Source organism: Bufo bufo, chromosome 5, assembly GCF_905171765.1.
Source record: "Bufo bufo chromosome 5, aBufBuf1.1, whole genome shotgun sequence".
Taxonomy (NCBI): domain Eukaryota; kingdom Metazoa; phylum Chordata; class Amphibia; order Anura; family Bufonidae; genus Bufo; species Bufo bufo.
Genome location: NC_053393.1, coordinates 175540894 through 175559906, shown reverse-complemented (window position 1 = coordinate 175559906; position 19013 = coordinate 175540894). Strand labels below are relative to the sequence as shown.

General features: G+C 44.6%; 1 protein-coding gene across 5 annotated transcripts in view; it reads left to right on the top strand.

Moving 5' to 3' along the window:
- PIEZO2 (piezo type mechanosensitive ion channel component 2) overlaps positions 1 to 19013 on the top strand; it is a 661827-nt gene that overhangs the window by 326433 nt on the left and 316381 nt on the right. For all 5 annotated transcript variants that reach the window (XM_040432210.1, XM_040432212.1, XM_040432214.1 and 2 more), the window contains exon 4: positions 4026 to 4068. In XM_040432210.1, coding sequence (XP_040288144.1) covers positions 4026 to 4068 — 43 coding nt within the window. The remainder of the gene's footprint in view (positions 1 to 4025; positions 4069 to 19013) is intronic.

Sequence of the window (19013 nt, the reverse complement as noted above, 5' to 3'; positions counted from 1 at the left end):
TATTTACTAATATGATCTGTTATCTGGCTTGTGATTCGATTTTTTAAAAATCAGCAACCTGCCAGCGACGATCATTGGCTGGCAGGTTGCTGATGAAATACTCCTCTAACTTTTGCCGGCCCGCGATGCGCATGCGCGGGCCGGCTGTGACCGAAATCTCGCGTCTCGCGAGATGACGCGCCGGCGCGTCCAGGAGGAATGAATCAACCACCTCCAGGACGCGTCTGTGCGTACAGCGGTCCGGAGGTGGTTAAAGAAAGTTTCTGAGGCTATTCTGAAAAAGGGTGCAGCTTATTGGCTTCACATGAAAAGGGGCATGACCTAAGAGGAAACATTTTGCACCACAATTCTGGTGTAAATTTCTGCCTAAAAGTAAGCCAACCAATAGGTGGAATAGAGTTAGAAGACAAAAGGTCATGTTAAGGTCCTTTAATCTTTTCTGGTAAGTTTTATCCTGCAATCTATGTACATAGGTAAAGAGCAGTGCAGAACATCTACTGTACTGTAATGTAGAGAGGTGCTAGTAGACAACAAATCAGTGCATGTGCCACAAGCCCAGAAGAAACGGACCAGAGGATGGGAGTTGTAGTGGTTCTGGAAACAACAGTTGTTCACACAAATCACAGTGGAAATCCTCACACCAGTGCTCAGGCCGTGACAGGAGGGTGCACCTTGCCTCCCTTTGGGCACACCCTGATTTTGGAGCTCCTGCCTGATGGTAGTTGGGGTGCATTTGGTGTTAAGCATTTTGTAAGGGTGCAGGGCAGGAGATGTAGGGAATGTGAGTTATAGTACATCCAACGGTATTAAAGCACAGTTCCAAACAAATCCCAGTGCAATCGTTTTCTGGGTAAAGTATACAACATGTGAGAGTGAATCTGGACCGCACATCCTCAATGCTATGCTTTTGATATGACGACTGTTTTTCAGCATAATAAAACATGGCTTCTCAGCACAATTATTAATAAATATAACCTTATGCTATGCACTAAAAGGAGGCATTGGTATACAGTTTGATCAAAGAGCATAGGCCCACTTACCACGACAAGGTTGCCTCTTCAAGTGGGGACCTACTCTAACTTTAGCGCGGCACTGCGCAGCGACCACTGGCACCCCCACACTGCACCATCAGGTGACGGGACCCAGTAGCCACACAGCGCCCTCACTGTGCGGCAAAGCCCTGGGTAAAGGATTAATATACGGCTGGCCAAAACCATGCCAAAATGTGGAAGGGTATATTGAGAGAGTTCCTTTCAAAATTTCTATCAGCCTTAGGGCTTGTTCACACCACTGTGTGCAGCCCATGCCCGTGCTGTGGACCATAAATTGCGGTCTGCAATGCACGGGCACCGACCGTGGGCTAGCCACATGCGGATCTCAGACCCATTGACTTGAATGGGTCCGCGATCCATCCATTCCACAAAAAGATAGAGCAAGTTCTATCTTTTTGCAGTGCGGAGGCACCGCATCTCCAGATTTGCGGACCCATTCAAGTGAATAGGTCCGCATCCGTGATGCGTAATGCACATGGCTGGTGCCCCGTGTATTGCGGACCCGCAGTATGCGGGCCGCAATACGGCAACGGCAGGGCAACGGCCATGTGAATGAGCCTTTAAAGAGGACCTTTCGCCGGTCCTGACATTACCATATAAATACCTGGCAGTGTAGTGCATACTGATGACATGTAATATCGCTAATTTTTTTTCTCCCGCTGTGTCCCCGTTCTGGTTTCCCGCCCCATATGTACAGTACAGACCAAAAGTTTGGACACACCTTCTCATTCAAAGAGTTTTCTTTATTTTCATGACTATGAAGGCATCAAAACTATGAATTAACACATGTGGAATTATATACATAACAAACAAGTGTGAAACAACTGAAAATATGTCATATTCTAGGTTCTTCAAAGTAGCCACCTTTTGCTTTGATTACTGCTTTGCACACTCTTGGCATTCTCTTGATGAGCTTCAAGAGGTAGTCCCCTGAAATGGTTTTCACTTCACAGGTGTGCCCTGCCAGGTTTAATAAGTGGGATTTTTTGCCTTATAAATGGGGTTGGGACCATCAGTTGCGTTGAGGAGAAGTCAGGTGGATACACAGCTGATAGTCCTACTGAATAGACTGTTAGAATTTGAATTATGGCAAGAAAAAAGCAGCTAAGTAAAGAAAAACGAGTGGCCATCATTACTTTAAGAAATTAAGGTCAGTCAGTCAGCCGAAAAATTTGGAAAACTTTGAAAGTAAGGGCTATTTGACCATGAAGGAGAGTGATGGGGTGCTGCGCCAGATGACCTGGCCTCCACAGTCACCGGACCTGAACCCAATCGAGATGGTTTGGGGTGAGCTGGACCGCAGAGTGAAGGGAAAAGGGCCAACAAGTGCTAAGCATCTCTGGGAACTCCTTCAAGACTGTTGGAAGACCATTTTAGGGGACTACCTCTTGAAGCTCATCAAGAGAATGCCAAGAGTGTGCAAAGCAGTAATCAAAGCAAAAGGTGGCTACTTTGAAGAACCTAGAATATGACATATTTACAGTTGTTTCACACTTGTTTGTTATGTATATAATTCCACATGTATTAATTCATAGTTTTGATGCCTTCATAGTCATGAAAATAAAGAAAACTCTTTGAATGAGAAGGTGTGTCCAAACTTTTGGTCTGTACTGTAAATGTATACCATCGGTACAGGGAGGAGGATATGGCTGCATTTCTTAAGGGGCGTCTCCTTCTCCCTGGCTGTGAGCTGTCCAATGGCAGCGGAGAGCGTCACAGCCAGGGAGAAGGTGAGCTTTTTTTTCCCTCCCTTCTGCGGGGAAATAAAGAGACAGTATGGGGAAGAACGATGGCATTAGCAATCGCTCCTCCCCATACTCAGAAGGATCACTGCATGTAAATGCATCGGTTTACTCCACTAGCGATCATCGTCCCATGTAAAGGGACTATTTCTCTTAAATAAATGTCAGCTCTTTCTGTTTTGTATGGTTTTTTATCTCTGCCTTTTGTTGTTTTAAGAGGACCTGTCAGCACAAAATGCAGTGCAATCTGAAAGCAGCATTTAGAGCAGGAAATGCTGAGCATATTTATATACATTTTCGTGGAAAAGATTCAGTAAAACCAATAGTTTATACTTATATCTTTGCTTTATTTACTTTCTATGAACAGCTATCAGTACAGAAGGTAGGGGTTATCTGGGGTTATATACATTTTGTGTATAAGTGTTAACACAGAGATAGCTGTCAGTCACTGATAACACCTCCTCCCTGTTCTGATAACTGTTCAGGAAGTGAAAAAAAGCAAACATATAAATGTATAAGGGTACTTTCACACTAGCGGCAGGACGGATCCGACAGGCTGTTCACCCTGTCGGATCCGTCCTGCCGCTATTTTGCCATGCTGCCAGACCGCCGCTTCGTTCCCATTGACTATAATGGGGATGGGGGGGGGGGGGGCGGCGGCACGGCGGAATAGCGGCAGGACGGATTCGACAGGGTGAACAGCCTGTCGGATCCGTCATGCCGCTAGTGTGAAAGTAGCCTTAGGCCTCATGCACATGACTGTGCCGTTTTTTGCGGTCCGCAAAAAACAGAAGGCGCCCGTGTTGCCTTCCGCAATTTGCGGAACGGGCGCCGGCAATATAAATGCCTATTCTTGTCTGCAAAGAGTGGACAAGAATAGGACATGTTATATTTTTTTAGCAGGGCCGCGGAACAGAGCCACGGATGCGGACAGCACATGGAGTGCTGTCCGCATCTTTTGCGGCCCCATTGAAATGAAAAACGGCCAAAACGGCGGCTCGGATGCGGACCCAAACAACGGTCGTGTGCATGAGGCCTTAATTACAGGTTTTACTGAATCTTTTTCCACAAAAAAGTGTTTCAATCTATTCAGCTTTTCCTGCTCTATAACATGGAGCTTTCAGATTGCACTGCATTTTGTGGTGACAGGTCCTCTTCGCTTTTATTGAACATTTTACATAATTTTGTGAAATGAATGTTCATTGATATTTTTTGTATCTTTATTTTACAGGCACAACATGGGAGAAAACACTTCGACAGATAGGTTTTGAAAGGTATGTAACACATTTGTATGCTTTGTAAGCAGATATACAGTCAGGTCCATAAATATTGGGACATGGACACAATTCTAACATTTTTGGCTCTATACACCACCACAATGGATTTGAAATGAAACAAAGAAGATGTGCTTTAACTGCAGACTGTCAGCTTTAATTTGAGGGTATTTACATCCAAATCAGGTGAACAGTGTAGGAATTACAACAGTTTTCATATGTGCCTCCCACTTGTTAAGGGACCAAAAGTAATGGGACAGAATAATAATCATAAATCAAACTTTCACTTTTAAATACTTGGTTGCAAATCCGTTGCAGTCAATTACAGCCACCTGAAGTCTGGAATGCATAGACATCACCAGACGCTGGGTTTCATCCCTGGTGATGCTCTGCCAGGCCTCTACTGCAACTGTCTTCAGTTCCAGCTTGTTCTTGGGGCATTTTCCCTTCAGTTTTGTCTTCAGCAAGTGAAATGCATGCTCAATCGGATTCAGGTCAGGTGATTGACTTGGCCATTGCATAACATTCCACTTCTTTCCCTTAAAAAACTCTATGGTTGCTTTTGCAGTATGCTTTGGGTCATTGTCCATCTGCACTGTGAAGCGCCGTCCAATGAGTTCTGAGACATTTGGCTGAATATGAGCAGATAATATTTCCCGAAACACTTCAGAATTCATCCTGCTGCTTTTGTCAGCAGTCACATCATTAATAAATACAAGAGAACCAGTTCCATTGGCAGCCATACATGCCCACGCCATGACACTACCACCACCCTGCTTCACTGATGAGGTGGTATGCTTAGGATCATGAGCAGTTCCTTTCCTTCTCCATACTCTTCTCTTCCCATCACTCTGGTACAAGTTGATCTTGGTCTCATCTGTCCATAGGATGTTGTTCCAGAACTGTGAAGGCTTTTTTAGATGTTGTTTGGCAAACTCTAATCTGGCCTTCCTGTTTTTGAGGCTCACCAATGGTTTACATCTTGTGGTGAACCCTCTGTATTCACTCTGGTGAAGTCTTCTCTTGATTGTTGACTTTGACACACATAGACCTACCTCCTGGAGAGTGTTCTTGATCTGGCCAACTGTTGTGAAGGGTGTTTTCTTCACCAGGGAAAGAATTCTTCGGTCATCCACCACAGTTGTTTTTCGTGGTCTTCCAGGTCTTTTGGTGTTGCTGAGCTCACCCATGCTTTCCTTCTTTTTAAGAATGTTCCAAACAGTTATTTTTGCCATCTCTCTGATGGGTTTGTTGTGTTTTTTCAGCCTAATGATGGCTTGCTTCACTGATAGTGACAGCTCTTTGGATCTCATCTTGAGAGTTGACAGCAACAGATTCCAAATGCAAATAGCACACTGGAAATGAACTCTGGACCTTTTATCTGCTCATTGTATTTGGCATAATGAGGGAATAACACACACCTGGCCATGGAACAGCTGAGAAGCCAATTGTCCCATTACTTTTGGTCCCTTAACAAGTGGGAGGCACATATGCAAACTGTTGTAATTTCTACACCGTTCACCTGATTTGGATGTAAATACCCTCAAATTAAAGCTGACAGTCTGCAGTTAAAGCACATCTTGTTAGTTTTATTTCAAATCCATTGTGGTGGTGTATAGAGCCAAAAATGTTAGAATTGTGTTGATGTCCCAATATTTATGGACCTTACTGTATATACAATAGTTGAATGTGAAGAATGAATGTGGCGGTTCAAGTTCACCCTTGTCAAACAAATAAGTATTTAGCTTATGAGTGTTTATGTGCTGGGAACTAGAAGTAATGTCTCTTTCACACGGGCGTCATATTTTTGGCCCGGATAAGATGTGGGGGTGTTGTGGGAACATGCGCGATTTTTCCACGCGAGTGCAAAACATTGTAATGCGTTTTGCACGCGCTGAGAAAAATCGGCATGTTTGGTACCTGGATCTTCACAGAAGTTCGGGTTTGGGATCGGGGTTGTGTAGATTGTATTATTTTCCCTTATAACATGGTTATAAGGGAAAATAACAGCATTCTGAATACAGAATGCATAGTACAATAGTGCTGGAGGGGTTAAAAAAAAAATAAAAAAATTTAACTCACCTTAATCCACTTGCTAGCGCAGCCCGGCTTCTCTTCTGTCTCCTTCTTTGCTGTTAGCTGGAAAAGCACCTGTGGTGACGTCACTCCGGTCATCACATGGTCCATCACATGATCTTTTACCATGGTGATGGATCATGTGATGGATCATGTGATGGATCATGTGATGACCGAAGTGACGTCACCACAGGTCCTTTTCCTGCAATCAGCAAAGAAGGAGACAGAAGAGAAGCCGGCTGCGCGAGCAAGTGGAGTTAAATTATTTTATTTATTTTTTTAACCCCTCCAGCGCTATTGTACTATGCATTCTGTATTCAGAATGCTATTATTTTCCCTTATAACCATGTTATAAGGGAAAATAATAATGATCGGGTCCCCATCCCGATCGTCTCCTAGCAACCGTGCGTGAAAATCGCACTGCAACTGCACTTGCTTGACGATGCTTGCGATTTTCACGCAGCCCCATTCACTTCTATGGGGCCTGCGTTGCGTGGAAATCGCACAATATAGAGCATGCTGCGATTTACACGCAACGCAGAAGTGATGCGTGAAAGTCACCGCTCATGTGCACAGCCCCATAGAAATGAATGGGTCGGGATTCAGTGCGGGTGCAATGCGTTCACCTTACGCATTGCACCCGCGCGGAATACTTGCCCGTGTGAAAGGGGCCTAAGGGATGCAGGGCAATCTGCCAGAGCAGCTCTCTGATGGATTCACTGAGAAAGAGAAGCAGCAGTGTGCAGATGCAGTGAAACTGAAAGGTGTAGAAGGCAAACTATTGAAAATTTTTAATAAAGACTAGTTGCTAAAATTATTTTTAGCCCAAGATAAGTAGAATGCAGAATCACTATCAGACAGAAAATTCAGCTTAGAAGTATGTTTTTGTACTACACCCTAAATATGCCTTTTTAAACAGTATGGGGGTAATTTATTATTAGATATATGCCAATTTTTGTCGCAGATTCGGTCGCAAAGTGGATTTGCAGCTGAATCGGCGACTTTTCCCCACACCAGGTCTCAAAAAGAGGGTGTGGCATGGGCGGAGAAGGGGGCAGACCAGCCAGTCAGCCCATCTCATTTATCATTTTCTATGCCTGTTTTAGGTGTAGAAAATTATCAAAATCTACGCCAGCAAGGGAGCTGGCATAGATATAGGCTATCGCAAACAGTGGGTCTGCAATATACAGACACCATCCGCGTGCACTCCATATCACTGATGCTGACCCATTCCGCAAGATGCGGAGTGGGGCGAAGCGGAGGCACGAAGTGGAGGCCCACAGAAGAACTATGGATTTCAGTCTATGTCTCCGCATGGCAAAAAAAAAAAAAAGATGTATTTTTTTTGTGGTGCGGACTGAATTTTGCTGATCGTGGACCAATTCAAGTGAATGGGTCTGCAAACGTTGGCCACGCGGCTAGTACCTGTGCATTGTTGACCACTATTTGCGGTCCACAACACAGACACGGGGCGCACACGTTCGTGTGTATGAGCCCTGAGGCTGTTGTTAATCAAACCTAGCTTTTTTGGTAGGACCAACTGAACAAACTAATGTATATGGGCAGATTCTGACTCTCTCCTGACAGATGATGTCAGAGGTGAGAAGGACTGGGAACACTGAATTTCTGCAGCTTATCCTTTTGTTCTACTGGGAGCTAAACCACTGCCAGAGGTGTATTTGCCCATGTATTCTCCTCTCTCTTCATTGGAAACACATATATGATCTGTTGCGCATGTATGTGTATGGGACAGTAAGGAGAGCGGTCAGTCTACACGTATTGAAGCGCTTTATACATCTCGTAGTAATCCTAATAATTTGGGGTAAACCTTTCTCAAGCAACGCAGTTGTTGGAAGACCACAAATATTGTGCCGGCTAGTTGATATTACGTTTTTGTCCGGGCGAAAATCAGCATTTATGCTGGAAAGCTGACGGATCCCCATCAGATCCAATTATAGTCTATAGGAATCTGGTGGCGCACAGCAGTGTCTGTCTATGCTGGATACAGTAAACTATGGAAGTCTGTTCCTCTCCCGAAATAGACTGAAGGAGTTGACAACATATATGTGAGCCTAACCTTAGAATGTAGACGCTAAGTCGATATAATGTATGTATATGCAGCATTGTATTCAAGACACAATGGGCCAGGTTTAGTAAAGGAAGTAGTTGGAATGACTTACAGTACATCAGTTTTATTTAAAGGCTACACACTTCTTAATAAAAATGAAATCTATGATTTGCAACAAAATTGGTCCACTTTCTACCTATTGTAGTTAATTCTAGGGGTTATCTAGGATTAGGAAAACATTGGTGCTTTCTTCCAAAAACAGCACCACCTCTGACTACAGGTTGGGTGTGGTATTGCAGCTCAATCCCATTTACTTCAATGGAGCTATGCTGCATTACCAGACACAGCCCATGGACTGGTGTGGTGCTGGTTTTGAAATAAATCAGCCAAGTTTTTCTTAAACAATCCATTTAAACTAGAGTCAACTGTCATCACTTTGCAAATTTAGCAAACAATGAGAAGAGTTGCAAATTTTACCACTAAAATGTTGCATGTCTTTTTTTGTGATAATATAAAGTGTCGCCGCGCTTTTACAAAACTTTTGATTTGTTATAGTGATATATCAAAGGTTTTTATTGGCAGGGGTCTGAGTGCTGAGACCCCATGCAATCGATGGAACGAGTAGAGAGAAGTGCTCCCAGAGTGTGCTTTCTCTTCTAACTAAAGCAGGAGAGGAAGTTAGACGGGCCCACAGACTTTTTAATGAGCCCATCACCTGCAGCGAGCGCTTCTCGTCCCTCGTTCTAGCAATATGTGGGGGTCTCAGCACGGACACTTTCACTGATCAAAACCTTTGATGTGTCCCTATGACATATCAAAAGTTTTTGGATAGCTTAGTGACCCTTTAATAGTGCAGTTTACACCAAAAACCGGCATTAATTGTTTAGTAAATGTGGATAAATGGATCTAATTGTGAAGAATATTGCAGAAAAGCAACCAAGATGATTATTTTCTCTCTCTATAATGTGGACTTGGATAATAAGCAGTCATATTTAATTGCTTGTTATAACCAACACCTTCAGCTTTTCACTGTTTGAAAGACTACACAATGTAAACATGAGAATGCTACCTAGAGCGGCCAATTAGATTCCAGATATCATTATTATAGAGTAGATTAAAAGCTGAGAGCAGTGATCTGATTGGTTGTTATGGTTGACCTCTTGACTTGTATTCAACACTTTTGTAAACAAAGCCCAATTATCTGTTTTGGACAATTGATAATTCTGGAAGAAGTGGCAACACTAGTGAATGCGGAAATGGCAACCTGACTCATTTTTTATATTTAAGTCCCACAAATATTTGAGGGATAAAGTCTGCAACAAAAACATTTGGTTGTCAAATAAGTGTGTATGAGTAACAAAAAGCATTCATGTTTAGTCTGAGAGGTGCACAAAGTTCTTATTACTTAACCAGGCTAAAAGAAGGCATCTATGTCTGGAAGGAGAACTCAAAGGAAGCACTGATGGGAAGCACTGCTACAGTTCTAGACATAGTATGTAGCCAGTAACTGCTGAGAAATTCTGCATCTCAGCGCCTTGTAGTCTGAAGTGAAGACTTGATTGACCTGCCACTTGCAGGATACTTTTTTCTTTTGTAAATGTACTAAATGTACTCTAAATGTTTTTAAAATATCACATTGTGAAAATGCCCCAGTGATTATATCCGTACAGCTGCCAAATTATAAAGATATGTCTATACCCAGTTCAATATGCTTAAAGTATAGCCGATAACTAGGAGGGGCAGACAGTTTTTAAAAGGTTTTGATAATTGTGTAAAAGAAAAACTGTAGTAGTACTATGGCACATTCCACAGTGCACTCATTTTAGAAATAGTACAATACAAAGCAGGGGTGCACCTAGCTGAGGAAACATTGAAATCAACCCCTCCCCCCCCCCCCTCACCCCATGCCAGATTCTCAAAACACCACCCCACCCCCCGCAGCCCTACTGTTAAGGACAGATATGGGTGGACATTAAATGCAGCTCTAAAAAACATTAAGTAAAAAAGAGTACAACATATCAATTACATCTGGCAATGTCTCCTCTGAAGAAGAGGTTCTCTTTCCTCATCTTCTCCATTTGGACCAGACTGCCTTGATGTCTTCTTTCAGCCGCCTCTCATCTCTGCAGAGTTTGGCACATAGACATCTGAGGTCTCTCACTTTTCCTTTTTCTCCTCCTCCTGGTGCCCCAACAGAATTATCCTTCTGCTACCCCCAATACTATGCCCACTCTTCTCCCCAACACCCCCAAACACTATACTGCAAAAATAATAGTGCTACACAGATAGTCCCCCACATAGTAATAGTGCTCCCCAAAGTCTTTCCATAGTAATAATTATCTCCCAGACTGATTTCATAAGTAACAGTGCTCCCTACAGTACAACCAATAGCAATAATGCTTCCAAGAGTGCCCCAGTTAGTAGCAGTCCTCCATGTTGTGCCCAAAAATAATGCCTCCACTGTAGCCCCAGTAGTAATAAGGCCACCATAGAGCCCCAGTAGAAATAAGCCTCACTATAGTGCATCCAGCAGTAACAAGGCCCCTCCATAAGGCACCCCTGTAGAGCCCCCAGTAGTAATCAGGCCCCCTATAGTGCCACAGTAGTTATGACCCCTAAAATGGCCACAGTATTTATAATGCCCCAGTAGCAGCCTCAGTTCTTATAATGCTCCCTGTTGTAGCCTCAGTATTTATAAAGCCCCCTGCAGTGCCCCCAGTATTTATAATCCATCCTGTAGTGGCCCCTATATGTATGATGCCTACCTGCAGTTATTACCCCCTGTAATGCCCCCTGTATTATAATACCCCCTATTGTACACCATGTATTATGCTCCCCTGTAGTGCCCCAGCCTGTAATGCTCCCCCTATGGTGCTCCAGTTAATAATGCCCCCCTGTAGTCCTACAGCCTGTAATGCCACATGTAGTGCTCCATCCTGTAATGCCCCCCTGTAGCGCTCCAGCCTGTAATGTTCCCTGTAGTGTTCCAGCATGTAATGCCCCCCAATGCTCCAGTCTGTAATGCCCCTATAGTGCTCCAGCCTGTAGTGCCACTATACAGTGCATTCTAAAAGTCTTCAGAGCCTTTCACTTTTTTCATATTTTATGTTGTGGCCTTCGACTTATCATTCTATATTCAATACCCCATAATGAGAAAGTGAAAAGAGAACGTTTGAAATTGTTGCTAATTTATTGAAAAGAAAAAACGAAAATATTGCATTGACAGGCCTTTTACTCAATACTGACTTGAAGCACCTTTGGCAGCAATTACAACCTCCAATCTTCTTGGATATGATGCCACAAGGTTTGCACATCTGGATTTGGGGGTTTTCTGCCATTCTTCATTGCAGATTCTGTCAAGTTCTCAAGTTGGATGGGGACTATTGGTAGTCAGCCATTTTCATGTCTCTCCAGAGATATTCTATTGTGTTCTCGTCAGGGCTCTGGCTAGGCCTCTCAAAGACATACTCAGAGTTGTCCTGTCATGGCCTCTGTTGTGTGCGCCATGACACAGTTGCCGTGTATGCTGTTGCCTGTGGCATCGTGTTGTTATTATTTGTATTATTATTTATTATTAAAGTGCCATTCATTCCATAGCGCTGTACATATGAGAAGAGGTATACATACATAATACAAACAATTGCACTAATCATAAACAAGACGAGTTACAAACTGGTACAGAAGGAGAGAGGGCCCTGCCCGTGAGGGCTTACAATCTACATGGTATGGGAGAAGGACACAGTAGGTGTGGGTGAAGTTGGTCATGGCGGTATGGAGGCTGCAGGGTCACTGGTTGTAGGCTTGTCTGAAGAGGTGGGTTTTCAGGTTTCTTTTGAAGGATTCCACTGTAGGTGAGAGTCTGATATGTTGGGGTAGCGAGTTCCAGAGTATGGGGGATGCACGGGAGAAATCTTGGAGGCGGTTGTGGGAAGAAGCGATAAGAGGAGAGGAGAGAAGGAGGTCTTGTGAGGATCGGAGAGTGCGTGTGGGGGTGTATCGGGAAAGTAGCTAAGAGATGTAGGGAGGGGACAGGTTATGGATGGCCTTATATGTATTTGTTAGTACTTTGAAGTGAATTCACTGGGCAATGGGGAGCCAGTGAAGGGATTGGCAGAGGGGAGAGGCAGAGGAGTAATAGGGTGAGAGGTGGATTAGTTGGGCAGCAGAGTTGAGGATAGATTGGAGCGGTGCGAGAGTGCTAGATGGAAGGCCACAGAGGAGAGTGTTGCAGTAGTCTAGGCGGGAGATGATGAGGGCATGTACAAGCATTTTTGCAGATTCAAAGTTAAGGAAAGCACGGATGCGGGAGATGTTTTTGAGTTGAAGGCGGCAGGTGGTGGAAAGTGCTTGGATGTGCGGTCTGAAGGAGAGGGCAGAATCCAAGGTCACTCCAAGGCAGCGGACTTGGTTGACCGGGGAGAGTGTGCAGCCATTGATTGTGATAGATAGGTCTGTTGGGGGGGTTGAGCAAGATGGGGGAAAGAGGATGAATTCTATTTTATCCATGTTAAGTTTTAGAAAGCGAGAGGAGAAGAAGGATGATATAGAAGATAGACATTGTGGGATTCTGGATAGTAAGGTGGTGATGTCTGGACCAGAGAGTTAAATTTGTGTGTCGTCAGCGTAGGAGTGATACTGAAAGCCATGGGACTCTATGAGCTGTCCCAGGCCAAAAGTGTAGATAGAGAAGAGCAGGGGTCCGAGGACAGAGCCTTGCGGGACACCAACAGACAGGGAATGAGACGAGGAGGTGGTGCGGGAGTGGGAGACGCTAAACGTCCGGTCTGTGAGGTATCATGTGATCCAGGAGAGGGCAAGGTCAGTGATGCCAAGAGATGAGAGAGTTTGCAACAGAAGGGAGTGGTCAACAGTGTCGAAGGCAGAAGACAGGTTAAGGAAAAGGAGGACAGAGTATTGTTTCTTGGTTTTGGCTATCAGTAGGTCATTGGTGACTTTGGTGAGGGCAGTCTCAGTCGAATGGTGGGGTCGGAAGCCAGATTGTAGGCGGTCAAAGAGGGAGCAGGAGGAAAGGTGAGAGGACAGTCCAGAATGGACATGTTGTTCAAGTAGCTTTGAGGCATACGGAAGCAGTGATATGGGGCGATAACTGGACAAAGAAGATGGGTCAAATGAAGGCTTTTTGAGGATGGGTGTAATGGTAGCGTGTTTAAAAGCAGAGGGGAAGACACCAGAGGTTAGTGATAGGTTGAAGAGATGAGTTAGGGCTGGGATAAACACTGTGGTGAGGTTAGGGATGAGGTGGGTTGGGATTGGGTCAAGTGCACAGGTGGTGAGATGTGATCTGGAGAGTAGATTGGAGAGTTTTTCTTCTGTAATGGTGGAGAAGCGGGTTTTGGGAGAAGAGGACCGAGCAGTTGTGTAGAGGGTCTGTGGGGACTGTGTAGTGAAGCTTTCTCTGATGTTGACTATCTTTTGTTTGAAATATTTGGCAAAGTCCTCAGCTGAGAAGAGAGGAGAGGGTGGGGGCGCTGGGGGACGGAGAAGGGAGTTAAAAGTGCTAAAAAGTTGTTTAGGGCTGTGGGCCAGGGAAGATATGAGAGATGAGAAGTAGGCCTGTTTTGCATCAGCGAGTGAGGATTTGAATATGAGGAGGGATTGCTTGTATGCTGTGAAATGATCTTTTGAATGGGATTTCTTCCATCGCCGCTCAGCAGCTCTGGAAGCTTGTCTGAGTTTTTTGGTCAGGTTGGTGTGCCAGGGTTGTCTGTTAATTTTTCGGGTTTTGTTGTGTGTGAGGGGGGCAACAGTGTCCAGAGCTGTACTTATTGTGGTGTTATATAGGGTGGTAGCAGCATCTGGGTCTTGGAGGGAACAGATGGTAGAGAGTGGGAGAAGAGAGTCAGAAAGCAAGCGAAAGTCTAGATGTTTAAGGTTTCTGCGGGGGTGTGCTAGTGTGTGGACCGGGGGAGCAGCAGAAGAGACCATTGAAGAGAAGGTGAGTAGGTTGTGGTCGGATAGGGGGAGAGGCGAATTAGAAAGGTTAGATAGGGAGCAGAGGTGGGTAAAGATAAGATCCAAAGTGTGACCATCTCTGTGGGTGGGAACTGAAGACCATTGTGATAGGCAGAAGGAGGAAGAGAGCGATAGGAGTTTAGAGGCGGCTGAGTGGCAGGTGTCAATAGGGATGTTGAAGTCACCCATGATGATAATGGGGATGTCGGCAGAGAGAAAGTGTAGTAGCCAGGTGTTAAAGTGGTCAAGAAAGATGGTGGCTGGGCATAGGGGGCGGTAAATGACGGCTACTTGGAGGTTGGGGGGAGACTAGATGCGAACAGAGTGTACTTCAGATGAGGTGAGCGTAATGGAGGGTGGCAGTGGAGTTGGGCTGTAGGAGCAGGTGTCTGATAGGAGAAGACCAACTCCTCCACCATGTTTGCAGCCGGGGCAGGGGGTGTGAGTGAATTGAAATCCACTATATGAGAGTGGAGCAGGGGAGGAGGTGTCAGAGGATGTCAGCCATGTTTCTGTGAGACCACAAAGGAAAGGTTTTGAGAGATGAAAAGTTCATGAATGTACAACAGTTTGTTACAGACAGAGTGTGCGTTCCATAATGCTCCTGCAAGAGGAACCAAAGGAGCAGGGGTCACAGGAATGGTTATTAGGTTTAAGGGGTTGTAGAAATTTGTAGAAGGAGATTTGTATTGGGACGTAGAGGTGATAGTGAGGATTTGCTGAGGGGGGCCTGGATTTGGAGAGATATCACCAGCAGTAAGGAGAAGCAGAGAAAATATGTTAATAGGTGAGAATAGGAGAGGGCAGGAGGTATCTGTGTGTGTTTGGGAAGGAAGTGTTTTATGTTGCTAAACAGGTTTGTGCAAGCTGTCCGATGAGAAGGTAAGATGGAGGGAGAGATGAATAGTTCCTTTTTGGGTGAATGAACGTGGGGGTATTTCAGGAGGTTGTTGACAATTCGGAACAATAAGATGAAAAATTGAAACATTGTTTGCATTAATGTAAAATTGAGTAAGATGTCGCACTAAGAACACTCAAACGACACCAGGTGCTCCTGTAAATTGAGGCCACTCACTCAATTTAGAAAAGCTCTAGGAGGTGACCTGCTCCCTTTTCCAGGTGTTCAGGCCTAGCTGCTTCCCCTTTCTCCTATACGGTGGGGAGTTTTCCCCCACCGTGACAGTATGTCTAGCTCAGAGGCCCTCCGACTGGACAGATGATATATCCAGGAAAGGAGCAACACTCCAGCTCCCAATAAAGGCTGGAAGGCAACTGACCTCCTACTCACAACACCAGGATATAAAGAGCCAAGAGGCCACACCCAGGACACACCTAAATCCACACCAGCCAGATAATTAACCCCTCCGGCACCAGACAGGGAAGGACCCAGGGGAAAGGAAGAGCCACCTACATGCTGCAACATCTCTCAAGTGCAACTCTTAAGTGCACAGACTGAATTATACCAGAATTGGACCAGAAGGAGACCACAGGTAATTACAGACATAGTTAATGCAAACAATACGTATATAGGTGAACAGGGCACTCAAGGATAGCTGCGACCGTGTATTTTAAGCAAAGATGAGCTTTATTGATAATATAAATATATTTGATGCATAAAACAATCAAGAATGCAGTAGAATAAATAGTTTATTAACAAATAAATATAATGAATATTCGACAGAGCAAAGGCTATTATTCGATTAATCAGCAAATATTCAATAGTCCAATATTGTAAATCTTGGATCCAATGATTGTGAACATCCAAAGACTTGTTTGCAATACGTCTATTCGTTTTTTACTTTCATATTGAGACAACAGTCATATGCTTTGCAGTTATTCAAATAGTCGCGGCGGCGTCCCGCCAAAGCGACGTGAATGGCAGCAACTCACTGCTGAAAAGCTTGCAAGCAAATTAAGTCCATTACCTTTGTATCGACCAAATGTTCGTCCGAAATAATCACAAGAGCCTTCAAGTGTACTTACTCCCAGGATCTGCCTTTAGATATTTGTAGCAGTATTCAATCAGGAGATTAAAGCCGGCTCTCTGTTCGGTTATGGTCGATTTAATGGTAAGGTAGGTTTTTCAGTACAAAGATGGGGTGTAGCACCACTGGTTGCCTTCCAGCCTTTATTGGGAGCTGGAGTGTTGCTCCTTTCCTGGATATATCATCTGTCCAGTCGGAGGGCCTCTGAGCTAGACATACTGTCACGGTGGGGGAAAACTCCCCACCGTATAGGAGAAAGGGGAAGCAGCTAGGCCTGAACACCTGGAAAAGGGAGCAGGTCACCTCCTAGAGCTGCCCTAATCCTGACCCTGACTCTTTACCGTATGAGCAGACCCAGATGGTAGGTGGGCTCATACACAGGAACCTTGGACCCTGAGTAGCCCTGAGGATCCCTGAAATAAGGTTAGGAGCAGGAGATGACCTGTTCATCCCAGACGCAGATGGACAGCAGTCTCCACCGCCCAGCTGCAAGGAAAAGGACAGCCAGTGAACAGCCACTGAAATGGCAGGTAAAAGCCTAGAAACAACATGCACTTACCTGCCGTGCCCACAACAACAACCGGACCCCCGTGCAGACAGAAAGCATGATGGCCCCAGGTAGAACTGCTCACCGACTAGTGATTTCCCCTCCGGGGAACCCTGACACCCCCTTCCGGAGGTATGACAGATAGACAGTGGAAATGTCTAGCAACCATGCTGGAATCCAACACCAAACATACCAGACATGGAACACCAAACACACACCCAAAGCACCAACCACACCAAACAATACAAGCGAGGATAGGAAAAGGACAGAGGGAACAAAAGGGAGCAGCTCTAGGAGATGACCTGCTATCTTTTCCAGGTGTTCAGGCCTAGCTGCTTTCCCGTTCTCCTATACGGTGGGGATTTTTCCCCCACCATGACAGTATGTCTAGCTCGGAGGCCCTCCCACAGGACACATGGTATATCCAGGAAAGGAGGAACACTCCAGCTCCCACAAAGGCTGGATGGAAACTGACCTCAGACTCACAACACCAGGATATAAATATCCAAGAGGCCACACCCAGGACACACCTAAATCCACACCAGCCAGATAATGAACCCCTCCGGCACCAGACAGGGAAGGACCCAGGGGAAAGGAGGAGCCACCTACATGCTGCAACAACACGATGCCGCAGGCAACAGCATGCACGGCAACTGTGTCATGGCGCACACAACACAGGCCCTGACATGTCCCTAAACCACTCCTGTGTCATTTTGGCTGTGTCCTTAAGGTCATTGTCTTATTGGAAGGTAAACTTTCAGCCCAGTCTGAGGTCCAGAGCACTGATGTTTTCATGAAAAATATATCTGTACTTTGCTCAATTCAGCTTTCCATCCTCACCTCTAACCAGTCTCAACTATGCTTCACTATAGGGATGGTATTGGGCAGTGCCTGGTTTCCTCCACACATGACACTTAGAATTGAGGCCAAAAAGTTCAATCTTGGTTTCATCAGATCAGAGAATCTTGTTTCCCATAATCTGAAAGCCCTTTAGGTGCTTCTTACGTGTCTTTTACTGAGTAAAGGCTTCTTTCTGGCCACTGTGTCATAAAGCCCACATTGGTGGAATGTTACAATGATGGTTGACCTTCTGGAAGATTCTCCCATCTGCACACAGGATCTTTGGAGCTTAACCAGAGTGACTATTGGGTTCTTTGTCATCTCTCTTGCCAAGGCTTTTCTCCCCCCGATTACTTAGATTGGTAGGGCGGCAAGCTCTATGAAGAGTCCTAGTTGTTTCAAATGTCTTCCATTTAAGAATTATGGAAACCACTATGGTCTTGGGAACTTTCAGTGTAACAGAAATTTCTGTACTTTTCTCCAGATCTGTGACTCCACACCATCCTGCCTCTGAGCTCTACAAGCATTTCTTTCCTCCTCATGGCTTGGTTGTTGGTTTGATATGCATTGTCAGGTGTGAATCCTTATATACACATGGGGTGTTTCTTTCTAAATCAGGTCCAAACAACTGAATTTACCACAGGTGGACTCCAGTCAAGATGTAGCAACATCTCAAAGATAATCAAGAGAAATGGGAGGCCCCCAGAGCAAAATTTCAAGTGTCATAGTAAAAGATCTGAATACTTATGTCCAGGAGAAATTTTAGTCTTTCCATTTTAATAAATTTGCAAACATTTCTAAAATTGTGTTTTCACTTTCTCATTATTTGGTTTTTAGTGCAGATTGATGGGGGAAAACTAATTTAAAAAATTTTTTAGCACAAGGCTGTGGTATAACAAAATGTGAAAATATCAAAATAGTCTGAAGACTTTCCGAATGCACTGTATATTAAAAATAATTCAAAATAGTCACCTGACAAAGTTTCTCCTCCACCGTCTGCAATGCTTGTCACAGAGCTCTTCCAGCCTGCAGCCTGAGTTGTAGCATCCCGACACAGGCGGTTGCTATAACAACACCAAGACCTCCTGTGCACTTAGCTGCTCATTTGCATATGGATTCAAAGTATTTTTTCTATAGAATGAAGCAACAGATCACTAAATGAACAGTACCATTACATTCAGTTAAGCTAGCCCTACAAGGCACTGTTTTATTTGTGAATTTCCTGGGGACAGACTCTTTTTAACATTTCAAGATCACACTTGAAACATCTTGGGCTACAAATTACTGTTGTAAGGTGTGAAGGTCACTTGCAACAGAGTTTTTGAAAAGGCACGTTTGTTACAAAGAAAGCCCTAGTGTGTTGAATAGTAAGGTACTTAGAGAACATTAGGAAACAGCTTATTTTGTGTCTTCGGGATTCATAGATTTTTGTATATAGCTGTATGAGGTTTTTGTC